The 27,404-nt window shown below is 58.5% G+C and overlaps 1 protein-coding gene across 1 annotated transcript; it reads right to left on the reverse strand.

Annotated features, from left to right (window-relative positions):
- Positions 1 to 27,404, reverse strand: MRC2 (mannose receptor C type 2). Its single transcript, XM_062622487.1, has 30 exons — positions 27,249 to 27,404; positions 16,936 to 17,334; positions 16,374 to 16,547; positions 15,984 to 16,148; positions 15,731 to 15,844; positions 14,945 to 15,088; positions 14,310 to 14,498; positions 13,318 to 13,472; positions 12,999 to 13,106; positions 11,024 to 11,139; positions 10,749 to 10,897; positions 10,409 to 10,626; positions 10,071 to 10,213; positions 9,599 to 9,701; positions 9,352 to 9,490; positions 8,698 to 8,733; positions 8,225 to 8,385; positions 7,972 to 8,039; positions 7,682 to 7,782; positions 7,436 to 7,581; positions 6,991 to 7,105; positions 6,741 to 6,904; positions 6,300 to 6,408; positions 5,648 to 5,886; positions 5,391 to 5,559; positions 4,898 to 5,047; positions 4,667 to 4,786; positions 3,976 to 4,155; positions 3,604 to 3,630; positions 1 to 2,478 (listed from the first exon to the last, which is right to left on the reverse strand). Exons 1-30 carry the CDS (start codon positions 27,337 to 27,339, stop codon positions 2,258 to 2,260), a joined length of 4,413 nt encoding a protein of 1,470 aa, XP_062478471.1. The 5' UTR covers positions 27,340 to 27,404; the 3' UTR covers positions 1 to 2,257.

The raw sequence follows: 27,404 nt of genomic DNA on the forward strand, positions 1-27,404 counted from the left end.
TGGGGAAGGAAATTTTATTTCCAAGCTTCTAAAAGGATCTTACAAACCACAGAGAGTTAAAAAAATGCAAAACTATATATATATATTATATATATATATAATTGACAGGGTCCTTTTAAGCAATTCTTCACATTATTCTAATGGTGATAGGAAATACCACGTAACCATATATGTGTTTTTCCTGGAATCCTGATCACTGCCGACAGCTGATGAACCTCTTCCCATACATCTCCCCTGGACTGTAGAGATTCCTTCTCTTGGAAGCAAAGGAGGAAGAAAGAGAACAAATTCATCAAGGAGGAAAAAGAGCAACTCTCTTGAACGCGGTGTTCCCAAGCGGGGCTCTGTGAAAGCCAGGTGTGATGCCTCTATGGGATCTTGTGCCTAACCCCAGCACTCCACACCTCTCAGTAACTCATCCCATCCCAGCCATTCCCACCTTCCCAGGGTCTCACGTCCTTCTCCAAACAAGCTCCAGCGCTGCCCAGCTGCACCCCTCAAGCTCAGCACCACTCCTTGCCCTCTCCTTCCCACCAATCCAATCCTCAACCTTTATTCTTCAGCACTTCCCAACGGCTCTGCTCATCCAGGAGGAGTTCATCCCAGCTCTCCATCCCCACCAGCAGCACTGCTTCCACCTTGGCATCCCTCCTGCAGGGACTGGCTGCTGTCTACATCCACACCCGCTGGGGATGAGGAGGGATTCACACTCGGCTGCTCAGGATCTGCCACCCACATCAGGAAACCATGGGCCTGTGGACAAAACCAACAGCTCCCAACCAGAAAGGACCTCAGGAAATAAATGCAGAGAAAGCCAAGACAGAGAAATGGAGCTGGGGCAGCTCCAGATTCCTGCTCGCCCTGAAACATCGTGGCTGCTTTTGGACATTGCCCAAAAAGTAAACAAAACCCCAATGATCCCTTGTTCCCCCCATCCCACCCCCCAACAGTTAAACACTTAATGTCCAGCTTAAGTGAAATCAACAGATTTGAAAACCCACACAGATGGCAAAAAGGAGAGCAACAACAACGAGGCAGTTCCTGTTGTCCTCACAACAAAAACCCCAGCTCGAACCTCGGAGGCAGAGGGCTAAATGCCACATCTCTTTAAGGGCTGTGCCACCCCACTTTGGAGCCTGAAGGGGCTCCTTGGGTCCCATTCCCAGCAGGGAACCAAACGTCTCTCACTGGCCACATCTTCTGTCTGACCCTAGCACCAGGGATGCTGCTGCTGCAGGCAGCTGATGGAGGATGGCTCAGCCCCGGGGTACCCGCTCCTGCCTGCACAGGTCAAAGCCCTGCATCACCTTCCTCCTCCTCTACACCCTACACGTAAACCAGGCAGCCACAAACACCCCAGCCAGCTGTGTGAAAGAACGTATATATTCAGCACGCACTCAATACAGCATAGCAACAAAAGCTGTCGTTTCCTTAAAAAACAGAGGAACACCCAACTTCCAAAACAACCACCAAAACTTCCAAACTTCTCCCCACCCTACAGCCCTGATACTCATCCTTCCGGCCCGGACAAGGCAACCAGTGACCCCAGCACCACGCACCCCTGCCTGGCAAGGGACAGATGGGGGCCCTGCCGCAGCACCCAGCTCCTCCCGCGGAGCCTGGGATGCTCCCAATGGAGAGGAGCCTGGCCAGCAGTTTGCTCCCGTATGGTTATTTGGGACATCCCCCTCTCCCACCCCTCCCAAAGGAAACAGAAAGGAGGGCAGGCTCTGGCTGCAGCCCCCAGCATGCGCCAGGGAAGAGAGAGGATCCCATCAGTGATGCTGGCAGGGTCCACACTCGAATCGGCATCTCCGTGTCTCTTTCTGCTGGAGGTGGGGCATGAGGCTGAGCAGGGGGAGAGGAGTAGCACGGTGGCAGGGACAGGGGCTGGCAGGGCCCTCGCTGTGTGCAGAGGGGAGGTAGATCGGCTTTAGGGACCTCTTGCCCAGGAGGATGCCTTCTCGGGCACCAGCTCCAGGGGGAACAAGCCCACCGCAAGACCCTGAACACCCACACTTGCCTTCTCCTGAGGGGAAGGCACCTCGGAGCCTGTCCATGCCATCGGAAAGCTTTTTAGCCCTGAAACTGCCTCCTGTGGGCAGCTGGGGACCAGCCTGGAGATGGCAGCAGCGACCCGCGGGGCAGGAGGGACCCCAGCTCCAGGCCAGACCCCAACCCCAACCCGCGCCATGGGGATAGTGTTTGATGCTCTGCGTCCCCCCCCCTCCCCAGGTCCCCGTCCCCAGCGTGCCCGTTAGTCCTGCTGCTCGTTCATCTCCATGTCGGACACCAGGATGTTCTTCTCGGCCGCCTCGCTGGGGTTGGACGTGGTGCGGCTGTACCGGGCGCTCTCGAAGGCGCCGCGCTCCGCGCTCCGCCGCCGCTTGTAGAGGTACACGGCGACCGCCAGCACGGCGCACAGCGCCAGCGCCGACAGCACCACCACCGCCACGGCCGCGGTGTTCTCCGGCAGCGCTGCGGGGCGAGAAGAGGCTGGTGAAGGAGCCGGACTCCTCCTGCTGCCCCACCGCGGTTCTGCCCCTCTGCTGTGGGGACACCCCCCTGCAGTGCGGTGTCTGGAGCCCTCAGTACAGGAAAGACACGGACCTGCTGGTGCAGAGGAGGGGCATGCAAGTCATCAGAGGGATGGAGCACCCCTCCCTATGAGGAAATGCTCTGTGAGAGAGTTGGGGTTGTTCAGCCTGGGGAGACCTTGTTGCAGCCTTTCAGTTACTTGAAACGGACCCATAAGAAAGATGGGGAGAGACTTAGCAGGGCTTGTTGCAATAGGACAAGGAGTGATGGTTTTAACCCTAAAAAAACTAAAGGTTTTTTTGGGTAATGGGGAGGTGAGCCTGGAGAAGAGAAGCTGCAAGGAGACCTCAGAGCAGCTCCCAGTGTCTGAAGAGGGCAACAGGGATGCTGGAGATGAACTCTTCATCAGGGAATTTAGTGATAGGACAAGGAGTGATGGGACAAGGAGTGATGGTTTTAACCCTAAAAAATCTTTAAAGGTTAAAAAAAACCCCTTAAATCTTTTTAACCTTTTAGGTTTAAAACCTGAAAGAGGGAGATTCAGGCTGGCTATGAGGAAGAAGATCTTTACAATGAGGGTGGTAAAACACTGGCACAGGTTATCCAGAGATGAGGTGGATGCGCCATCCATGGAGACATTCAAGGCCAGGCTGGATGTGGTTCTGGGCAACCTGGTCTGTTTGAAGATGCTACAGAATCCCAGACTGGTTTGGGCTGAAGGGACCTCAAAGCTCATCCAGTCCCAACCTGTGCCATGGGCAGGGACACCTTCCACTGGAGCAGCTTGCTCCAAGCCCCTGTGTCCAACCTGGCCTTGAACACTGCCAGGGATGGGGCAGCCACATCCCCCAGCCTGGCCTGGCACTGTGGGCAAGGGCAGGGGAGCCTGGCAAAGGACTGGCTGGACACACTCCTCCATGGAGGGATGGCTCCTGGAGAGCCCTGACTGAGGGCCAAAACCACCTGGAAATGGCATTTCCCACCCGCAAACATCATTTCTTTGGCTACTGATACAAGCCAGGCACCAGGTCCTGGTCCTGTGTGCAGCCTAAAGGTACCACTCACCTGCCCTGGAAAAGCTGCTCTCCTCCACTGCAATGGCAACACAGAGACATGAGTGCATGGCCATGGCACCTTCCCAGTGCCAGCCCCACCAGCCCCACATTCTCCACTGCTCTCAGTGCGGCACCACACAGACACGACGTGATGCACCTGCATCCTCTGGTGCTGCTCTGCTGCTGCATTCATCCTGCCCCAGCCATTTAGACATGCAGAGCTGACCACTGAGCCCAGTGGGGACCTGCAGACCCCAGCCCCTAGCCCTACAACCAACCCCCTATCCTGGAACTGCCCAAAGCAGAGCTCTGCCCTGCAGCATCCTGCCCCGACCCCCAGCTCACCCCACATCACCCCAGGCACAGCAGTGGGGGTCCCTACCTCTGGGGATCTTGCAGATGACCCCCATGGTGACGTTGGTGCAGGAGCCCAGGCGCCACACGCCGTTGCTGCTCTGGATCCAGTAGCAACTGTTCTGGCTGAGCATGCTGGGCCCCGTGTCGTGCTGGCCCCAGTTGGAGTAGTTGACGGCGGTGTTGTCATGCCAGACCAAGGTGCCACCTGGGAAACAGGAGAATTACAGCTGAAGGGGACACCCCATCTGTGCCCCAGTTCAGAAAGCACTGGGGAGGTGGGATGGGGTGATGGAGAGGCGAGCCTGGAGAAGAGAAGCTGCGTGGAGACCTCAGAGCAGCTTCCAGTCTCTGTCATCAGGGACTGCAGTGATAGGACAAGGGGTGATGGGTTCAAACTGAAACAAGGGAAGTTTAGAGCGATGGAGCGATGGGGAGGTGTGATGGGGCAGTGGAAAGGTGTGATGGGGAGGGCTTATGGAGTTATGGGGCAATGGAGAAGACCAGGGGCTGAAGGGCATCTTCCTGAAGGTGCAGGCTCCAAGTGCCTTGAGGAAGATCTGGCCTTTAAAGGCACCACTGCCATCCCACCAAGCCAGAGGAGGACACATGGCACATGTGCCACTGCTGCCACCACCAAGGACTTCTGCTCACTGAAGACCTGGTGGGAATTCATGGCGGTGTCTAGAATATATAAGACCTCTCTTCTTCCTTTGTACCTTTGGGGTTGAAAGTCATGCCCAGCCAGGCACCCTTGGATGGACCCTCGTACGCCTGGAGATGCTCCCACACAAAGACGTTCTCCATCTCATCCTGGATGGACAACACTGTGCCGCCAACTGCAGGGAAAGAGGGTCAGGGAAGTGCCCAGACCTCGGAGGATGGAACTTCACCCTGTTCCATTCCCAAGGATGCATCACCCCCTCCACCCCCACAGCCCCCTCTCATACCTTTCTGGCACCTCTTCATGGCGTCCTTCTGCCCCAGAGTGATCTCCATGTGGAAGGTGTAGCAGTGGTCCCGGAAGGGGATCCAGGATGAGTCCTCCAGTGATCTGGGACAGCTGCCACTGTAGCTCCACTTGTGTGTGCGGGGGACACCTGGGGGGCACACAGTGCATTGCGGACAGCAGAAGAGTGTGGGCATCACAGAGTGGTTTGGGTTGGAAGGGACCTTAAAGCTCATCCAGTTCCAACCCCCTGCCACGGGCAGTGACACCTTCCACTAGAGCAGCTTGCTCCGACCTGGCCTTGAATGCTGCCAGGGATGGTGTCAGCATCCTACAGCACGCTGGGGACAGCACAAGCCCCACAAGGACAGACACACACACACACACACACACACACACACACACACACAGTGCAGGAGGTCCCTGGTGGGATGCCATCTCCAACCCTGCATCCCACCCAGTCTGCCCCACACCAGGCCCCCCACAACCAGCACCTGCTTGGAGTTGGCAGATGCCACCCTGGAGCTTGGTGTCGCAGCCGGCCGTGCGCCAGGTCCCATCCACATCCATGTAGGAGCAGCCGGAGACTTGCTTGGGCTCCCCATCCTGCCAGTTGGCATAGAAGAGGTTCTCCTCCGTCAGCCAAGAGTAGCTCCGGCCTCCCTGCAGAACCAAGGGGAGGAGAAGCTTTGGGGGCTGCTGTGACCTGGGCTGGGGACCCCCCTTCCATGCATTTGCCCCCCTCCCTCACCTCATCGTTGGCCAAGCCGATCCAGAGCGGAGCACGCAGGCTGCTGACGGCCTGGGTGAGGAACGCCTGGCTGTAGGGGTCGGGGATGGTGGCCAGGGTGGCGTTGAGGGTCTCGCAGAGCAGCAGCGCCTCGTGCCACCTGAGGGGCTTCTGCAGGATGCGGTAAGTGCTGTTGTGGTAAAAGAGGGTGCCGGTGGGCGAGGGGGGGTACAGCGTCCGCGGGGGGCTCAGGGACGGGTCTGAGGGAGCAAAGAGACATGGTCAGAGGGCATGGAGGACTCTCAGCTCCTCATCCCCACCCCATCCATCCCCCAGAGTGTCTGTGGCAGCGCTGTGCGCAGGGCATGGGACCAAGGGACATCCCGGCGTGACCAGGGAGAGCAGATATGCCATGTCCCCATGGGCAACGAGCAGTGATACCCCAATGCCATCCCCACCTTGGAACCATCCATCATCCCTATGGACACACCAAGCCAGGCTGGAGTGCACAGGTCTGAGGTTACCCCACAAACAGCTAGGACCAGGGACATCCCACACTGAGTTTTGGGGGGAGCAACTTCATGCTGAACTCAGTGCCCCACCGCAGCACGGGGCACCGGGGTGGTGGTGGCAGGCCCCCAGCGGGCAGTAGTTGGGGCTGTCCCCCTCGTACCTATGCTCTGCTGGCAGATGTAGCCGTGCTTCTCCTCCGTGCAGCTCCGGTCATCCCAGCGTCCTGTGAAGTGTGGGGGGGAGCCATGCCACACCACCACACAGTTGGTCTGCACAGACAAGCCATGAGGTCAGCACTGCCTTTAGCATGGCCCTCCCACCCCACGGATACCCCTACCCTGCAGGGCCAGATCCCCTGGAAAGCCACCCCAGCACCCTAAAACCTTCCCTCCTGGCACACGGTGCCCAGAGGAGCTGTGGCTGCCCCATCCCTGGCAGTGTTCAAGGCCAGGTTGGACACAGGGGCTTGGAGCAAGCTGCTCTAGTGGAAGGGGTCCCTGCCCGAGGCAGGGGTTGGAACTGGGTGAGCTTTGGGTCCCTTCCAACCCACACCTGTGATCCTCATGGTGGGACATAGGGATGCTCTGGGGGGGTCACTCACTGGCTTGTCACGGGGGCTGGAGGCACTGCATCCTGAGGGCTCTCCGGGTGCCCAGCTCACGTGCTGCAGCGGCTCACCCACCACCCACTGGAACTCCCTCTGGGCATCGTGGAGGCCGATCCAGAGGTCGAAGGAGATGTTGGGCAGCATGGATGTGATGAAAGCTGCAAGCAGCTGGTGAGACACTGAGGCCGATCCCCAGCAGGTCCCCAGCCAGCGGTGCCAGGGGGAGGCAGAGCAGGGAACTTACCCTGCTCCAAGGGGCTGGCAATGGTGGCCAGGACAGCGCCCTGGCTCTCGCACGCCTGCTTCGCCTCTGGCCACTTCACTATCTCAGCTTTGTCATGGCCATTGAAGCTGAAGCACTGCACGGGTGGGGGCACGAGATGGTCCATGGGGTGCAGTCAGCCCTGTACCCTCCCCTCTCAACCACCAGCCCCACTCTGCCCCAAGTTCTTCTCCCCTTTGCACCTAGCTTGCCAGCCTCCCAACCTTTCCTGCCATCCCATACCTCTCCCAGCATCCACGTGCACCGTCCCCATCCCTCCTGCACCCACAGCGCAGCTCTCCCCGCATCCCCGCACATCCACCAGCATCATCCCCAGAGCACATGCACGTATCCCTCTCCACCCTGCCACATCTCAGCCACCCCATCTCCACCTCAGAGCGGCCGTCCCCTCTCCATCCTGCCCCACCTTGCTGAGGAAGGGAAGCCAGCCACGGGGACAGCCCCCACTTGAAGGAGCAGGCGGTGGTGGGATGGAAGGCTTTGCCATCGTCCCATTGCTCCGCTTGCAGATGTAGGGCAGCGCTGTCATGCACTTCTGGTCCCCCCAGTCCTCTGTGGGGAGGGACAAGCCAGACATGATCCCCCTACGGCACTGGGGTAGGGGTATCCCTGCTCAGCCCCAGCCCCTTCAGAGCCAGATCCTGCCCCTCACCTCTGCTCGCTGTCATGTAAACGCACTTCTTGTCCTTGTTGATGGGCCGGGGCTTGCCTGGTGCCCAGGAGACAAAGTTGAGCAAGGACCCATCGGACCACCTGGGGAAGGCACCAGTGGCAGCACAAAGCCAAGCAGTGAGTTGGTGAATGGGACCAGTTGCACCCCCTCACCACACCACTGCCCTCTCATGGGGGAGGAACCTCCAGGCACTGAGCCACAGGGCTCTAAGAGCTGGGGACAGCGGGATGGCGACATGCGGGGATGCAGCGCCTCTATCTCTGACTTACTTGAACCTCCCATCGCTCTCATAGGTGTGCAGCCCGATCCACCAGTGCTGCTCCTGGCCCCTGGAGAACTGCACCCAGAGAGGACACATCAGTGCCCTGCAGGGACTGAAGAGTCCTTGGGACAACTGCAGCCACTTCATGAGCATCACCGTGACTCCCACAGAGTCCGGCTGCCCCCAGGTTCCTCCAGCAAAGGGTGAAACAAGCAGGGGAGGGAGTGGAGCCCGACAGCAGCATCCCCATCCCCTGGTACCTTCTTGAGGTTCTGGCCCAGGAAGCGCAGCTCAGCCTCACTGTGCACTGATGCCAGCTCTGCCTGGAACCAGCTGCAGATGCGCTGTGCCTGCACCCATGTCGAGTGATGCTCAAAGAACTTGTACTCAGCCTCCTGGTACTTCACCCACTCTTTGCTGCCTGCAGGCAGGGACCAGTGTCATGCCATGGCCATGTCACCCCTGCCACAGCCACCAGCACCCACAGCCCTGTCCCTCAGTCCCCTGCTCTGCTTTTGCCCTGCTGCTGGAGCTGAGGAGCCTGATCCTGCCTGGTTGTGCAGCAAGGGGCAGCAGCAGGATGCTGGGGCTCTCCTCCCTCCTATGACCCTGCACAGGATCCACCCTTCTGTGGACACACTGCAGGGATGTCCCACAAGGACCGTGTGATGGGTGGCAGATGCCCAGGGGGGATGGTGCATGCTGGATGGACACAAGCCTGTGACCAACGCACCTTGGGTTGTGATCTCTGGCTCCTTCACATCGACACCTGGAGAAAGGGCAAGGGGAGGCTGTCAGGGGGTGCGGGTCTGGGGTGCAAACCACCCCCAGGCTCCAAGTGTGAGATGCCCTCCTGAATCCCCCTGGGATGAAGAGTGCCTCTCCCAGCCTCTGGGTTAGGACTCATCACAGAATCATACCATAGAATCCCAGAATGGTTTGGGAGGGAAGAAACCTTAAGCTCATCCAGTTCCAACCCCTGCCACGGGCAGGGACCCCTTCCACTGGGACAGCTTGCTCCAAGCCCCTGTGTCCAACCTGGCCTTGAACACTGCCAGGGATGGGGCAGCCACAGCTTCTCTGGGCACCCTGTGCCAGTGCCTCAGCACCCTCACAGGGAAGAGCTTCTGCCTAAGAGCTCATCTCAGTCTCCCCTCTGGCAGGTTAAAGCCATTCCCTTGGCCTGTCCCTACAGGCCCTTGTCCAAAGCCTCTCTCCAGGTTTCTTGTAGCCCCTTTAGGCACTGGAGCTGCTCTAAGGCCTCCCTTTATGGCGCCTTCTCTTCTCCCATAACAGAGGGTCCCCCCACACCCTCTGCACCACCCCACAGCCCATCCTGCACCACATTATCCAGAGCTGAAGGGTCTGGGGGCCTCCTGGCCGGTACCTTTGGGCAGTTTGCAGATCCAGTCCAGCTGAGCTTCACACTGCATCGGCATCCACTGCAGGGAGGCCAGGTCCAGCACCGCGCAGCTCCGGATGCCATCGTCATCGTAGTTACTGCGGTCAAAGTTGTGGTAGAAAAACTGGGGGTCGAGAGAGACGGGAGGGGTTGGGCATTTCCACCTGGGGCCCATTTGCCCCCCGCTGCACCCCGAATGCCAACCATCCTGCTGGCACCCCCACACACTCACCCCCAGCCCATCGCTCCACCGCCAGCTCCTGTCCCCTGCAGGGTCCCGCCGGTTCAGGCCAATCCAGAACCAGTGCTGCTCATGGAGCTCCGGCTCCGACTCCCTGCAGGGAGCCGGGGGAAGGATGAGAACAACCCCCCCAGACAGGAGCGTTGTACATGGATATACAAATATGTGTACATTTATATACAGATATCCATTTATAACCTGGCCTTTTTGCTTGCTTTCAAAGCCCGCTGTCCCTGCAACACCCAAAGGCAGTACCTTGGGAACAGCAGCTCAGGGCTGAAGGAGTTTCAAACCCAAGCTCCATCCCCCAGTGACACCAAATTTCCTGCACTTCTCCCTTTGGTGTAGCCACACTGAGGCACCTTCAAGCTCATGCTCAGAGAGCCACATCCCTGCTCCATCCACGGGGGCGTGGGCTCGTGCCAAGCGAACTTGGGCAGCAGGACACGGGCTAAAACCTCACCCAAAGATCTTGTTGAGGGTGTTGGCGACGAAGTGCTCCTCCTCGTAGCTGCCCAGGCTGAGCAGCTGGGCCCCCAGCTCCCGGCAGAACTCCTGTGCTGCGATCCACGTCTTCTTCTCCTGCAGCTTCTCGTAGTTGAACACCTACAGAAAGGACCCCAAGACCAACCAGCTCCAACCCCTGCCATGGGCAGGGATGCCTCACGCTAGACCATGTTGGCCAAGGCTCCAACCTGGCCTTGAGCACTGCTAGGGATGGGGCATTTACCAATTCTCTGGGCATCCTGTGCCAGCGCCTCACCGTAAAGAACTTCTTCCTTATATCCAGCCTGGACTCACCTTGTAGCAGTGCCGGAGCTTGGAGTCGGAGCTCCATCCCGCAGGACAGGCAGCGGTGAGGCTGGGTGTGGGGTACGGCCCGGGCAGCTCAGGGTTCACCGGGGTGCCCAGGTTCTGCCGGCAGATGTACTTGGCCTTGAAGGTGCTGCAGTTCTTCACCTCCCACAGCCCCATGGAGCTGCCGGTGGCCAGGGCCACGCAGCCACCCTTGTTGTAACCTGGAGCGCTCACGGGAGCGGGGGGATGCCTGCCTTAGGGTCGGACCGTGCCAAGCGGCACGGCCAGCACCCACCCTTGCATGGGGGGGATGTCCCCATCCCACCCATGGGCACCTCCTTACCGGGCTGGTCGCGGTTCCAGTGGGTGTACATGACCTCGTCGCCGCTCAGCCAGCGGAAAGCACCCGTCTCATTGATGTCCTGCAGCGCTGTCCAGAAGTATTCCCCATCCCAGCCATAGATGAGGCTGCTGACGTATGCCTGCTCGAACCTGGAGGGGCAGCAAGGACGGGTGATGCTGTGAGCGGAGGTGCTGAGCAGCCCAGCATGCACAGCCCAGTTGTGGGGTCATACCCTGCCATGGGGGCAAACCCACCACCACTGGTGCGGCACCGACCTGTTGGTGATGGTGACCAGCGTGGAGCCGTAGTCAGAGCACGTCCTGCGGGCATCACTGTAGGGGACACGGTCCTCACCCAGCCAGAAGCAGGAGGGGCTGTGCCACTTCCAGCCCTGGGGATGGGTGACAGGGAGCATCCACCACTGCTCACCCCAGCCCATCCCAGAAGGATGGGAGCGAACCCAGGCATTGAGAGCAAAGTCCCACGTCCCCCTGCCACCACTTCTGCCTTCTCCTGGAAGTCTCTTGCCCTCGGCCCCCCCAGCTTGACCCCGCTCAGCTCTGAGCTCTAACAAACCCCTGCTCCCGGAGGACATGGCTGCAAGCAAAACAAACACCCATGCAGCTTCAAAGCCAGGGAATGTCTGTCCCTGCCAATGTCCAGCCCGGCTGGGGTGTGGGGAGGGGAGCACAATCCTCCTCTATACGCCATGGGGCCGGATCCAGAGCGAGTCCCACCGCAGCCTGCTTTAATCCCCCGCCTTGTTGATGTTGGAGCCTCTCCGGGGCTGCAGACACAATAGCTCCTGTCTTCTGCCAGAGCAGGGAGCGGGGCGGCCCTGGGGCTGGCAGCAGCCGTGGGGAGGGACATAAGGGATCACCCGTGAGAGGAAGAGCAAGGGTGGGAAGGGGCTTAGGAGGGGGAGGCTCAGGGACCCTCCTGTGCGATAGGAACCATCACCAGGGCTTTATCCCAAGACTCGTGTCCTCTGCAGTAGCAGCAGCATGGTGGGGAGGAAAGCACCCTTGGGAGACCAAGAGGGAAATTACCCCAAATCCCACTTATTTTTTCCTCCCAAACTCCTGCTCCTGCAGCCTTTCCCCAGAGTCAAGGAAAAGGGGCCAGGACCATCAACCCCAACTGCTGCCCCCAGCTCCTGGCATGCCCCGCATCCCTCTGCGCCTCTGCCTTTCCCACTGCTCAAACCTCCATTCCCCCCCTGAGCTTCCTTTAAGGCTCTTACAAAAGTAAAGAGGGTTTGAAAAGGGGGAGAAAAAACAGCAAAGCCACCAAGAAAACCCCGCATGGGGGCGGAGAGGACCAGGGCTGATCGTCCAAGCAAGATGCTGCCTTCTCTGCCTCTGCGTCTGGGTGCAAATGTGAGGATGAGGATGGGAAATGCCTCTCCTTTGTTCATGTATCATGGCCAGTTTGTTCCCCACCAGGTGCATGTCTGTTGGGCACTCAGGGTAAGGCTGTGGCTAGCGAGGCAGGAGGGTTGTATCCACATGGGGACATGCTATTAGCCCTCAGGACGAGCGGATGGGTGATGGCAGCACACGGCCACCAAGCACCTTGTCCCCAGCACTGGGATTCCTCTGGCTCTGGCTGGCAGCTCCCATAATGCCAAGATTTGTCTCTGCTGTGCCAGGGTGAAGGAGCCCATTGGGGCTGTCACTGGTGTGGATGCCAGTGCCCACTGGCTTGCTCTGAGATGCTGGGAGCCGTTCAAGCGCTGGCGATGCCAGCCTGGCTGCTCGGAGCCTTGGGACAGGCACAAAAGAGACTTCCAAGTGAGCGTGGGAATGGGGCGGCCTCAGCTCAATGGCTGGGGAAACTGAGGCAGAGCACGGCTGGGTGAGAACCCACCACGTCGGTGGCGGCGTCCCTGGAATGCCTGCATCCCGCCTGGAAAAGGCAGCCTGCCATCGCGGCGAGCACGGGGCCGGCAGCTGCCTCTGTCCCATGGGTTTTGGCACAGATGGAGGCGAAAGGAGAAAGGAATACATTAACGTCCCTGCTGGCAAGCAGGCCAGCCCCAGGGGGAGGATCTTGGATGATGGAGACGGGAGTTTTGTCCCAGTTTCCTCCTGCAGCCTCGTGCAAACTTGGAAGCGAGGGGCTGAGCCCCCAAGCACAGCAGCAGCTCCAGGCACTGCTCCTCAGGGCTGCCTGAAATGGGTTTGGGGAGAGGCCCCCTGTATCCCTGAGCATCAGGCAGAGCCACATCCTGCCCCAGGTCCCCCTCACCTTCCGGCACCCGTGGTCATCCTCCTCCTTCTCCTGGCTCACCCTCCCGGGCTTTTTGCAGATAGATGGTAGGGTCTGGTTGCATGGGCTGTCATTCCACCTCCCCTCCTGCACAGCATGGAGAAAAGCAGGAGTGAGCTCATCTGGGGTATTTCCCAGACCATCCACCCCCACCTTGGTTCTACACCAAATCCCCAAGGATGCTGTGCTGGATCCCTCCCATCCCAGCCAGGTCCAGCCCCCTCTGGAGACACTCCCCACGGTATCCCTCCCCTGGCCATGAGGATGCTGCAGGATAAACCCCAGCGCAGGCGCTCACCGGTCCCCAGATGGTCACACAGTCCTCCAGGCTGTCACGGAAGTTGTTGGGCTCGAAGGGATGCCAGTATGTGAACCGCACAGGGGTCCCATCCGACCACTCGAAGTTCATCTGCAGCTTGAGGTCATTCAGGCCAATCCAGAGCTCCTCCACATCTGCCGGGACAGGAGGGTTTGGGGCTGGAATTCCCTCTGCTTGGCTGAAACCTTGCAGAGCCCCCCCCCAGCACACGAGCCCCAGTGATGGGACCAGGTCTCTGCAAAGCAGCAAACCCCACCGCAGGGCTCAGCCTCAGCCCAGCGGTGCCAGCAGGACAAAGGAGGGCAGCTCCTGCCTGCAAGGAGGGGGCAAACACAGGGACATTTGCAGCAGTCTGGGGTAGAATGGTCAAAGTCTGGACCCACAGGCTCAGGTCCAATGGTTTTCAACCATTCCCTCGCATCCCAGTCTGTCCCCAGCCTGGGGATGTCTCCCTCCTTCACCCAGCCTCCTATGGCTCCTGCCTCCCCCAGCACTAACTCCATTCATTCCTCAGCCCCTCCCCAGTGCCCACTGGAGTCTGGGTCCCCCGATGTCCCCACGGCAGGTTTGGCTACCAGGCATTTCCCTTTGGATAAGGGTCAGGATGCAGGCTCGCTGGATGGGCTGCACTCGTATGGGAGCAGCAAAACCCACCCTGGGGGTGACCCTAATGAGGGGTGGCACAAGCAGGCTTCCCCCATCTTTTTCTACATTCAACCAGCTGGGCCTGGTGCCATTCCCAGCTGCAGCTGTGTGTTTTCCTCCTAAGCACTGCAGGCTCCCGGGCACAGCTTTTCCATTTGCTGGATGGGGGATCCAAAGAACACATCACTCCCAGCCTGGGCTTTCCACTCCCTTCATAGCCACAGACTGATTCAACTTCGCAGCATCACACAGAAGTGACCTTCCCATGGACCCCCTCACCAGGCAGCAGGGATGCTGCTGACACAGCAGCTTCCCCTTCCCCTTACCTTGCTTGACCTGCTTGGTGACAAACTCCAGCTCGGAGAGGGTGTGGATGCTGACCAGGTCCCCCCCGCTCCGCAGGCAGGTCTTCTTTGCCTCCTGCCAGCTCTTCTTCTCTCCCACCAGCCGGTAGCAGTTGGACTGGAAGGGCTGCCAGCTGGGCTCACAGTCCACCTTCACCTCTGACCACGAGTCTGGTGGGACACAGGGCAGCTTGAGGGCTCCTGTCCTGCTCTCCAGCCTTGCCGGGGGGGCACCATAGGGAGGGAGTCCCTTGGGGTGCTCAGGATGACCAAGAGAAAGCAACAGTGGGAAAGCTACAGCTAAAACGTGACACACGATGGCAAGGTGCAGGCAATGGTGGCTTTAGAGCTCTGGGGACAAAGTCCCTTTTGTTTGCAGAGGAGCAGAGCAACCCACCCCATGGGGACCACGGGGGACCTCCCACTGCTCTCAATTCCCCTACCAAGCACTACTCATCTAGGCATCCCATGGGAGCTCAATCACTGCTCCACACAGCCAGGGCACCAACAAGCTGGGGACACCAACGTCCATCTCCATGGGCAGCATCCCCTGACTGTGCCGGGATGGGAGCACATCCAGCTGGAACACGGGACCACCCATTCCCATCACTGCTCACCCGTCAGGAACGGGTCCACGGTGGCGTTGGGCTTCTTCTTGCAGACATAGGGGAGAGCGATGCCGCAGTCACGGTTCTGCCACCCCCCGGAGGACTCGGTGCGGATGACGCCGCAGTTCTCCTCACTGGGGTTGTCGGGCTGGTCTGGGGTAGGGGATAAGGGGGGACACGGTGCTGAGGAGCTGGGGCAGAGCATGAACAAAGGGGGTCCTTCTGCCCCACAAGCACCCCAGCGTTAGAGATGGGTGCCCGTTGTTGGGGACCACTCCTCAGCCACACGCCAGTACTAAGCTTGGGTGCAACGACCCTTTCCTGCTTTCCTGCAGGACCTCCTAAGGTATTGAAAGGCTGCAGTAAGGTCTCTGGAGTCTTCTCTTCTCCAGGGGCTTACAGGAAAGCTGGAGAGGGGCTTCTGACAAGGACATGACAGGACAAGGGGAACGGCTTTAACCTGACAGGGGAGAGCTTTAGAGGGTGCGGGGTGCTGGCACAGGGTGCCCAGAGTTGGAACTGGATGAGCTTTAAGCTCCCTCCTGTCCCAAACCATTCTGTGATATGATTCCATGACCCCCCCAAACAAGGAAGCTCAGCCCAGGTTATCCATAAGGCCCCCAGGCACTTGAAGAGGGACAATTCCCACTCCAGCTCCTTGTGTCTCCCCATAGGTCCATGGATGTCCCAGGCTGCTCCACAGCCCCACGGCACTCTCTGTTCTATGGGACCATCCCCAGTGCTCACAGGCTGTTCCCCAGCACCCCCATTACCACCATAACCCCTTTATCTCACCACTCTCCCAGTTGAGGTACTTGAGGGGTGAATTGTCTGACCACTGCCAGCCTCCATTGATGTCCAGGTCATTGAGCCCAATCCAGAGCGTGGAGCTGTACCCAGTCAGCAGCCCTGGGGCCAACACAGCCAGAAAGGGCAGGATCAGTGTCCCCAGCCCCAGCTCGAGCTGTCACCATCCCCAGGCCAATCCCTGGGGCAGGCAGAGCACCCAGGTGAGGATGAGTGCGTGCCCAGGCTGCAATTGCCTCACCATTGATGTAAGTCTGCTCATGGATCTCGGTGATGCTCAGCAGGTTGGCCCCTTGCTGCTCGCAGCTATTCCAGGCCTCCCTCCAGGACAGCGTGGACTGGAAGTTGAACTGGTAGCAGCTGTTGGTGAGGTGGTCCTTGTCCCAGAACGTCTCACAGTCATTGCCTGTGGGGCCAAGGAGGGTGAGCACCCATCAGAGTCCCATCCACGGCTCCAAAACCCCTCATTAACCCACTACTAAGCCCCCAACACCCAGCACCGCCCCAGCACTGCAGGCTGCTTGCAGGAGGAGGGATGAGGCAGGAGGGAAAGGGAGAGGCAGGAAAGCTCCCAGGAGGGATGAGCACCGGGATTCTGCTTTTCCCCACGGAATGCATCCCCAGCACTTACTCTTTATGGGGCAGAAGCCCCACCGCTCGTCCTTGCCGTAGTCCTGGGTGGTGGCACACCAGAGATGCCCATCTTCTCGCCCCGTGCTGGTGCACTCGTGAAACCACTGGTTGTCGTACTTGAAGGGGATGGTGCAGGGCTTCCCGTGCGAGTTGCCCTGGATGGTGTAAATCTCTGGTGGAAAAGAGGAGCCCTTGTTTGAGGCTGTGTCTATGGGAGACTGGAGGGACTTTGGGATGAGGGCTGCTGGTGTGGGGGCTACTGAGGTGCCCACCTCCCATCACCCCAATCCAACTAACTGGGACCAAGCTCCCCAGGCAGGACCCAACTGCTCACATTTTGGGGGTGGTTTTGGTTCATAGAACCATAGAATGGTTCGGGTTGGAAAGGACCTTAAGATCATCCAGTTCCAACCCCCTGCCATAGGCAGGGATGCCTCACACTAGACCAGGTTGCACCAATCCCCATCCTGCCTGGTCTTTAATAGGGATGGGGCAGCCCCAGCTTCTCTGGGCACCCCGTTTGGGTTATGGGATAACACTAACGCCCAATGAGGCATTACCAGTGTAGGGCACGGAGCACAGGTCCTCCTCGGTGCCATACGTCCTCCACTGCGAGCCGCGTGCCTGGTCCCCTCTATCCAGGGAGGAGTTGCCCGGGCGGGCACTGAGATGCTGTGAGAGCTGCTCCCCGAGCCCGCGGCAGCTCCAGCGCATGTTGACGGACTCCCGGTCACACTCGTAGGTGGCCAAGGGGTGCAGCCCCACCGTGGCGTTGGCCCCGTGCCATGACACCCCCAGGCACTGCATGGCCCCCACGTTGAAGAGGCGGTTTCGGGACACCCATTTCCACTGCTGGGCCGGGGTGCTGGTGTTGCAGCCCTTGGAGAGTCGCACCAGCGAGTCCTTGGTCTCCAGGCAGCCCTGAGCACCCGTGTTGAAGATGAGGAAGACTTTGGAGTCTGGGGAGGGGGGGGGGAAGGGTGAAAAGGGTTAAAGCAATGAGTAAAAATGGAGAACATCGGGGCTGTTCAGCCTGGAGAAGAGAAGCTGCGTGGAGACCTCAGAGCAGCTTCCAGTGCCTGAAGGGGGCTGCAAGGATGTTGGGGAGGGACTCTTCATCAGGGACTGGAGCGATAGGACAAGGGGTGATGGGTTCAAACTGAAACAGGGGAGATTTAGGTTGGAGATAAGGCAGAAGCTCTTCCCTGTGAGGGTGCTGAGGCGCTGGCACAGGGTGCCCAGCGAAGCTGTGGCTGCCCCATCCCTGGCAGCGTTCAAGGCCAGGCTGGACACAGGGGCTTGGAGCATCCTGGCTCCCCTCCCACGCACAGCAAGTTTCATGGTGCATCCCTGGGTACAGCACCCAGCACATCGGGGACCACCACTTCCCGGCAAAAAGAACCCCAGGGATTCATAGAACCATGGAATTGGTTGGGTTGGAAGGGACCTTAAAGCTCATCCAGTTCCATCCCCCTGCCATGGGCAGTTTGCCCCAGTGCCTGTCCTCAGGGTGCTGGGCTCCAAGGACGGGTGTTTGCACTAAGTGTGGCATCCCCACAAAGCACCAGTGTTTGGGCATCAAAGCCAACAGCATCATCAGAGCTGCTCAAAACTGAGCTCCCAGCAGCAGCAGCAGCAGCACCCGGCTGCAGGAGCCCACACCAATGGCTTCGGCACCGGCCATCTGCTCTGGATGGAGGAAAAGAGCAGGGAACAGCGAGCGCATCCATCATTTTTATGTGTATTTGGGGAGCTGTTACAGCAGAAAGAACTCCGGGGTGAATCTCCCATCGTGTGAACAGGGCGTGATGGAAAACGCCTGCCCGCAGCCACAGCTCCCACGGGCACAGCCCCAGCAAATACGGAACGTCGCGTCAGGACCCTTGGAAATCCCAGCCCAGGCGCTGGAGGCGGGAGCAGAGCAAGGGAATCGCTGCCAGCAGATAAAGCACTCGTGCAGCTGCGGAGGGGAGAGAGCCTGATCCCAGCCCTGGCTCCACGCATGGCCCACGCTCCAGCCCTGCATCCCCACGGCAATCTGAGCCCCAGCATCGCCCCAGCGCCTGAATCCACCCAGAGCCTGGATGAACCGGTACCCCCGGGATGCTGCACTGGGACACGCGGCCCCAGCTGACGTGTCACTGTTCAGAGATCATTCCTTCTTCCTAACCCGTATTTCTAAGCTAAAAAGTCACCCCTAGGGACCCCAAACAGCCACTTCTTGTCTCGCCAGCCCAGCACAAAGCAGCACATCCACAACATAACTCCTGTGGGGTATTCTCTGCTTTAAAAGCAGCCCATTTGTTGCTCCAGCACAGGCATTCAGCAGAAGTCAAGGCGAGCTCGTGGGCCCCGCTATATTTAGCTTGGGTTTGCTTTGGGTTCTTGCCATTATATGAATGTTTTTGGGCTAGAAAGGTTTTCATTTCCTATTCCCCCACAACCTCACCCTGCCCCAGCTATGTTATTGCAGGCGGCCCTGCTGCATTCGAGCAACAAACACCCCTGCTCAGCAAACTTCCCTGCCTGTCTCTGAGGGGAAATAAGAAATGGAGGAAGAAAGACACCCCCAAGACACCCCCACTTCATTAGAGAGCTCCAGGAAAGCACTGATGTAAAATGCCCATTCCCCAGCCGAGGTGACATCAGTGATGGCCTCAAACAGAGAGGAGCGAAGCCCGCTGGTGCGGTGGTCCCCAGGGAGCAGAGGCTGCGCACGTGCAGCAGGAAAAGGCAAAGTCTCCGAGAAGAAACGCTTCATTTCTCAGAAAACATCCTTCAAACCACGGCAAAATAAGCAAAAACTCCAACGGGGCCAATTTTGGCTGCCTTCAGGCTGGTCCCTGAAACCGGGGCTGGCTTGATCCCAACCTGGACATCAGGAGGCATCATCGTCCTCCCCAAAACACCCATCTCACCATGCCAGCATCTCCCATGGCATCCCCATACAGCAGCAGGTGGTGCAACCCATCACCATCACTGCAACCCATCACCAGGGACACGGGGGACACTTTAAAGCACTTCTGCATCAGTGCTGCATCCCAATGGGCCCGAGTACCAGCACTCGGTCAGGATGAGACCTCCCTGGGTCACAGTGCTCCCAAAGGAGCCAAACCCCACCCTGTTGGGACTGGGGATAGGAAAGGCTGTTCCACCACGAGCATCAGGTAGCAATTAGGGTTCAGCAACGGGACACCCCTCTCCATTTATCTGCTAACCTGGATTTGAGGAAAATATGAGCAGCACATTGGGAAGCCCTGGAGCCACCCCAGGAGCCGGCCTCAGGGTGCACAGCACCGCGCTGGGGCTGTGCAGCACTGTGTAAGGGCAAAGTATGGGGCTCAGAGGAAGCTGTCCAGACCGGAGGGGCAGCCCCAGGGCTGGAAAAGCACAAGGTATCATTTAACTCTAAAAAGAGAAGAGCTGGTGGGAGGAAATTACAGGCTGAGGGTTTGGGGCTGCCTCTGCACGCTGCAGGCAGCTCAGCCATGGGCCCTTAGCTCCAAGCAGGGAGATGCCACTCAACGTGTGCCCTGCTCCATTCCTGCTGAGCCAGGAGGAATGGGAAAGCTTCAGCACCAGCTCAGCCTTCACCCCTCCCAGTGCCCCCATCTGCTCCCATTGCAAATGTGCTGTGCGCTGAAGTCAGTGAGGCTGGAGCACGGGGACCACCAGCATGAGCTGAACACACATCAGCAAAGGCACGTGCTGTGCTTCACCCAAATACGCTTTTCTTTCATAGAACCATAGAATGGTTTGGGTTGCAAAGGACCTGAAGATCACCCAGTTCCAACGCCTGCCATGGGCAGGGACACCTCTCACTAGACCATGTCCAACATTTACTTATAGGGACTTTGGGGCTGTGACATGGGTGTCCATGACATTGGACAGGCCCCTGAGGCACCAAAAGGAGCTTCCAGCCTCCCTGACCCCCTGAACCCCAATGGGCTCCAATGCTTATGGAGCAAACGGCTTCCAGTGTTTTCTGCATGGTCCCAACCACCTCCCAACCACTCCAAGATAAAGCTGTGGACACTGGGCCGCAGAGCTCCAGCACCACCACCAACCTCAGCACCCAAGTGAGCTCTTCCTTCTCCCACCCAGCTGCTGATGACCGGGATGGATGCAGAGTTGGATGGGATGGGACAAGTTTGTATTGATGACTCCTTCCTCCCAGCCTGGTATCCCACAGAGCAAACGCAGCCCTCGCACACCCCATGCCTCTCCCTCCTGCATCCTACATCCTTGGAGCAGAGTCCTCTCCGAGCAGCTCTGCTCCATCGTGTCCTGCTCCTCCTCCTGCGCAGAGGAACTGTGAAAGCAAAGCGAAACGCCACGCTTTCAGCAAGGATGCTGTCACACAGACACCAGGATGCTGCCTCTGGCTTACTGGGATGAGCATGGAAACCCGCTGGTGCTATGAGGCAGCGTGATGGTGGGGACAGCGGGGAGCTGGGATTGATGCTTTCCTCCTCCTCATGGGAAATACCGGGATGCTCGTGCTCCAGCACAGTGGGAGAAACCAGCCTTGGAGCCAGTGGCTGAGCAATGCAGCGATGGGGAAGCTGTTCTCTGGGGCAGCCCCACTGGAGTTCTTACACCCTGTGCCTGCCTCCACATTATTTTTCCATTAGAAAAAAGCAGGTTTTAGCCAGCAGGAAGTCAGAACTGAAGGAACTGAGCTCAACCCTTTCCCACCCCACAACGAGCGAGGAAAGCTTCGCAACCTGCAACTGTGGGGTGTGGGCAGCACCAATGAGACAGGCAATGGGGATGGGGAAGCTCCAGGGGACAGAGGTGACCATCAGTGGTGGTGGACATGGAAAGCACTGCAGCACGGGTGTCCCTGTCCCTGGAGCATCCCAGCCTGGGCATCCACACCAGGACACCCAGAGCATTGCTGCTCTGCTGTGTTTGTCACCCTCCCATCACCAGCTGCAAATCAGGGAGTAAATTCCAAGAGGGAACTGAAGCTACTGCTGGAGCCCAGTCCTGGTTATCCCGGATGGATGCAGTCACACTGGTCCCAGCATGGCAGTGCCACTCGCCTCTGTGCCCGCATCCCTGCCATGCCCTTGGTGCCTCTGGAGGATCACTGTGGTACACATTTGATGGTAGAACCCCATCCAGCTCCACTGGTGAAGGGACTGCCCAAACCACCCAGCCCCAATCCTGCTTTGTGCAGGAGGCTGAGCAGCAGCTCCAGGAGAGGCTGATGCCATCCCCAAGATCTTGGCATGGAGAAGAGCAAAAGCATGGCCATTGCCATAAAGGGTGGCACACAGAGCAACACGGATGATGCTCTCCGTGCTGCAGACATGGCCATGGATGTGGTTTGCCCCAAATCACCAGGCAAAGGCTGCAAATCCTCAAACCCCAGCATGGTGCCCCAGGAGCAAATGGGGCTCCTAGAATCAACCAGGTTGGAACTCCAGCCATTCCTTATCACTGCTAAGGCCACCACTAACCCATGGCACTGAGGGCCTTGTCCACACGGGGTGTGAACACTTGCAGGGATGGAAAGGGAAGCCATGAGGGCTCCAAGACCCAGACCCCCACCTGAGGAAAGCCAACCTGCTGACAAACCCCTTCCTTTGGGTTTGGGAGCCTGTGGAAAAGCTTTACCCACCACATCCTGCAGCAAGAAACCCAGCCTTCACTCCCACGGTGCATAAAGAAACCTTTGAGCCTGAACCTCCGGCTTTCACACGCTCCCACCCATTAGAAAATAGGGCACAGGAGCCCCCTGCTCCAAACCAGCAGCCTTCCAGCCTGTTATGCTGCCTAAGGGTGAGCAGAGGCTCCAAAATCCACCCTGCAGTGATGGAAGGAAAGCTGTGGGAACTGGCAGCTCATTCACAAAGTGGGAATGCACCAAGCTCGGGGGGGGAGATCAGCAGCAAACCCCCCTGGAATAAAAGAATACAACAGAAGAAGAAGAAGGCGGCGCTGCCCATGGGATACACAGCCCTGCGGGAGGAGAGGGAAGGGCTGGGATAGGGAGAGACCCAGGAAGGAGCCTGTGCACTGTTCCAAGGGCTAGGAAGGGGAAGTGGTTCTAAGATACTCCAGCGAGAGCTCCCAACAGCAGAGCTGAGCATCCCTGCTGCCGTGGACCGAGGAGTATGAGAGCAGCCCCAGCCCATGGGGAGGGCATCACTGCTCTGCCTCCCTCCACAGCTGCTTCGGGGCATCAACAGACTCTTGCTGCCGTAAAGAGGAACTTTAGATTTAAAAGACAAACCTAAAAGGGAAGGAAATGCAGATACCAGTGGCCCCAGGGCAGGCCGTAAGTGCCTGGCTCAAGAGGGGGCACAGGCACTGCTCCTGTCTGCTTGAGAACTGATGGCAAACACCAACCTCCCCACCCCTGATGCTCCTCAACTAGAGAACTGCATCCAAACAGTGATGCTGCCCAGTGTCCTGCAGACTCCCCCCAGCCCAGCACATCCCCAGGGCCCAGCTGGGGCCAGAAGCAGCTCTGGGTGCTCCAAGCCCAGCTCCAGAATCAGAATCCCAGACTGGTTTGGGTTGGAAAGGACCTTAAGACGTTTCTGGATCTTAAGCTTCTCTGGGCACCCTGTGTCAGCACATCAGCAACCCTCCCAGTAAAGAACTTCTTTAGATCCAACCTAAATCCCCCCTGTTTCAGTTTGAACCCATCACCCCTTGTCCTATTGCTCCCGTCCCTCTCCAGCATCCTTGTAGCCCCCTTCAGACACTGGAAGCTGCTCTGAGGTCTCTGCGCAGTTTCTCTTCACAGCCCCAGTGTTCTCAGCCTGTCAATAAAAAGGGGTCGGTGCCTGGATTTGCTTCAAAAGCAAGCTCAGGGAGCAGGAGCAGATCCCTCCCTTTCCCCAGGGAAGAAAGCGAAGCTCCCCATGGCCTGGGTCAGGGTTTGAAGCCGCAGGACCTGCGCTTGGGGCTGAGCAGCTCCTCTTGGCTCGCCAAGAAACTGCTGTTTACATGGTGGGAGCTGCATGAGACAAGCTCCTTACTTGGCTGCGATGCGCAGGCTACCTAGCACCCTGCTCACCCTGCGGCTCGTGAAGGCTTTGGACAGGGTCCCACAGTCTGCACTGCAGCCTTCCTGCAGGCATTAAAAGCCCATTCTCCCACACCCTGCCTGGGATGCAACCCAACGCATTCCACAGGGAATGCTGGCCTATGGGCAAGTCAAGCGACGCAGCCGCAGCCACTGCAGGGGACAAGGACCCCAGCATCCACCCTCTGGTACCCAGAGCCACTTCAGGCTCCGGGCACACATCCAGAGGGAAAAATCCCAGGTTTGCTGACTCTCTGGGAATGCAGGGAGAAGAAGGCAGTGCCATCCATCTAACAGGCCAACAGGACACCATGGCTAGGATCAGCACGAACATCCTGTCCCATATACATGTTCTCATCCAGCCTGGCATCCTCAGCCTTGTCCTGGGGATGGCTCTGGCCCATCTGACCACCCCGACCTGTGCACCCCACCACAGCACAGGCCCCCAGGCAGGAAATCCATGGCCATATCCAGGGATGTGATGGGATACATGGGACATGTGTCCCCATGGATGCAGCTCCATCACAGATGGCTGAAAACTACCATTCTTCTCAATGCTACTGAAACTTCCCCCCATCAATCATGCTCTACATCAGACATTTTCATAGCATTATCATGGAATGGTTTGGGCTGAAGGGAGCTTAAAGCTCATCCAGATCCAACTCCAATGCCACGGGCAGGGACCCCTTCCACTGGAGCAGCTTGCTCCAAGCCCCTGTGTCCAACCTGGCCTTGAATGCTGCCAGGGATGGGGCAGGCACAGCTCCCCTGCGCACCCTGTGCCTCATCATCCTCACAGGGAAATTCTTCCTAATGTCTCATCTAAAGGGCTTGATCTCCCCACTCCCAGCTCCAGCATCATCCTGCAAACCCACTGCTTTACGTGGAAAACCCCATTTACATCCCTGTTGAGACAGCACGAGGTGCAGCAGAGGACTGAGCTCCCAGCTTGGAAAATACCCTGTGCTCCTTGCAAACAGCCAAACCTTCGCTCCCGGGCTAAAGAGTACCCTTAGGAATTCACAAGTCAATCCCCTCATCATTTTCTAATCCTTAATTCATTAAAGATGGATCCTTTAAGGAAAAGCACATCTGTGTGGGTCCTTTTTGGGCTCAGAGCAATCTGAAGAATGAGAAAAATGTTGATGCTCTGCGGGCTCGGCACAGTTCACAGCAACCAAACCCCTGCTCCTCGCCTGCACGTGAAGGACATCTCCCAAACGGCTTAAAACACCCATAGAGGAAACAACAGGATGGGCTCAAGGGGCTGCTCCTGCTCCCACCTGATTGCTGGGTGCACTGGAGCAGGGCACGATGCACCCGTGATGCACCAACATGGGCAAAAGCCTTTTGCTGCCCTTCTCCAGGCACTAGGGCCAGTCTTCTCCTCTGGGTCTATCTGTTGCATTTAACAGACAGCAATTACAGCCCCTCAGCCACCTTTAGCTTTGATATGGGGGCAAAAAGCTTCCCTGGAAAACACTTAAGGAAGCAGAAGGCAGGAGCGCGCCTCTGCCCTGGGGAAAGGTGCAAAACGCAGCCAGAAATAAAGGCAAAGAGAGAGACCTGCAACGTGGCTTTAACCATCACCAGGACCTCACGCCTCAAACACATTCCCATGTGCAAGGTGCTGCCTCGGGGTGGGAAACCTCATCCAGTGGCTTTGAGGGAGGTTTGCACCGAAGGGTCAATCGCTTTTGCTCCTCATTGCTGTCACTTGTGCAATCTCAGTCTCATCCTGCTGAGGCAGCGAGGTCCCACTGTCCCCTGCCAGGCACCCAGCCCCTGCACTCCCAGCACCAAAACCAACACCGCATCCCCCTTCGCTCCTAAATAACCAAAGCAGATCGAGTTATCACTTCTTGGAGCTGCATTTGCCAGGCAACAGGTTACTTCCACTGCAAACCAGGGGGAGCGTCATGCAGAAGCTGTTCTGTTTGGTTTATAGGCTGTAAATTCTCCTTGGGGTCCCTTCTGCCCCCCCCCCCCCCGGTGCAAATCTGACACAGCATCTCCCACCCATGGTCCCATAGACACAGATGAAGCTGATCCAAAACACCAGCAACACCATGGTCTCACATCAACAGCAGGACCTCATCCTGCCTGCAGCCATAGCAGGACAGGAGCTGCAGCCTGCTTCCCCAAGACAAGAGCGTGGGTACCCAAGCGATACTGCAGAGATGGGGCAGCTGGTGGTGACATTCCAATCAGGAGCCACAAACCTCCTGATCCAGTTTCCCAAAGGCAGGGATTTTGTCATGAAGTGACAGCTCTGCAGGGAAAGCAATCCTGCAGACAGGATCCCAGCAAGGATCCTTTTTGAGCTGCAAACCCAGCCTGGTGCTGGGGGACCTCGGATGTGCCACCTCTATTGGCACCATCCCCTTCATCCCCTTGGTCCAAGTAAGGATGACGGTGGGGAAAGCAGTGGAGAAACGGGTGCGTTGAGGATGCCATCACGGTGCTCGGTGTGAGCAGCTCAGCACCGAGGGCTGGAGCAGGCTGAAAGCTGCCTTGTTCCTCGCCCTGCCCCGGTGCAGGGACAGAGCTGCCTCTGTCCTGGTGCTCGCCAGCCCCGGATCCCACCAGCATTTCTCAGGGTTAAGCAGCCAGAATGGGTCCTTACAGGTAGCTGAGCCCTGCTGGAATCAAGCAATCCCCTGGAAAACCACAAAAGGAGGAGGAATTCATGGCCCTCAAGTAAATTATGGGGAGGTTTAATGGGAATTCAGCTGCAGGATGCTGGGGGTTCGGCTGTCTCCAAACCCTGGCAACGGCTCTTCTGAATGCCCTGTGGTACATCCCATCACCTCCACCTCCAGTTTCTCCAAGCCGTGAGCCCCCAAAGCTCATAGATCCCTCGTCTGGCACGGGATTGGTGCCACCGGGATCACACCAGCAACACCAGGTCCTGCCCTGGCTGTGCTCAGCCCCAGGGAGCTGCTGGGCTGGGAAGAGATGGACAAACAGGGGCAAGGCAGGGAGCAGGGCAGTGCTCTCCCATGCTGCCATTCCCAAATCCGCTTTGGATTTGCTAAACATACTTGAACAAACCAGGCCGAGGGGTTGTTTTCAGGCAAAAGCAGCCAATTGTGCTCTTCTTTCAATAAATAAAGTTTCTCAATAAGGCCAAATGAATCCAAGGCAGCAACAGGAGCCGCTCCTCACTGCTGGGACAAACTATCCCGGGGTAAAAAGTGTCTTAAACGGCAGAGCCAGGGCTGAGGAGCCTCAGGCGTTTGGCACATGGTGTTTCCAGAAGGCTTTAAACCAGAATGTGGCCAACTGATTGTGAGAAACTAAGGCAGAAAATGAGAGAGGCTGCGGGCAGCCCGAGACTGCTCCCTATGACGGGAAAGGGAAGGGGGGAGCAGGAGGGGAGACGGAGGAAGCCTCCCACAAAACCCTCCGGCCCCTTTCCGACCTCCCCTCCGCGAGCTGCGCTCCCCGGGGAGACAAAAGGAGCGGAGCTGCGGGGCGCTGCGGGGCTGCGGCTCCCGTTCCCCCCCGCCCCATGCCCGCGGAAGCGTTTCCGCCGTTTTGGCCAGACGCTGCGTGCGGCGCGGGGCGGGAGTCAAACGGGAGGGGGGGGGGGGGGGGAACGCGAGGCGGCGAAACTGGAGAAAACAAAACGCGTCGGAACGAACGGCGACCGAGGGAGGCTGGGGTAAAACAAACGGCGCTAAACGGCAACGGAGCATCCCGGGGGGAAACAAAACCGGAGCAACGGCAACTGCACTGGCACCCCCCTCCCCCCCCCAAACCGGGCTGTTGGGGTACCCAATAATAACGCGCGGATACGGATGGGGGGGGGGGTCGCGGTCCTACCCGGGTGCGCAGCGCCCAGCACCAGCTGGAGGCCGAGGAGGCAGCAGAGGGGGGCGCGGAGGGGCCGCGGTCCCGCGGAGCCGCGCCCCATCCCCGGCCGCACCGCACCGCGCTCCGCTCCGCGCCGCTCCGCGCCGTCCGGGCCGGGGGGCGGGC

The sequence above is a fragment of the Pezoporus occidentalis genome, unplaced genomic scaffold (assembly GCF_034315485.1).
Source record: "Pezoporus occidentalis ecotype Australia unplaced genomic scaffold, CSIRO_AGI_Poc_V1 ctg242, whole genome shotgun sequence".
Lineage (NCBI taxonomy): Eukaryota > Metazoa > Chordata > Aves > Psittaciformes > Psittacidae > Pezoporus > Pezoporus occidentalis.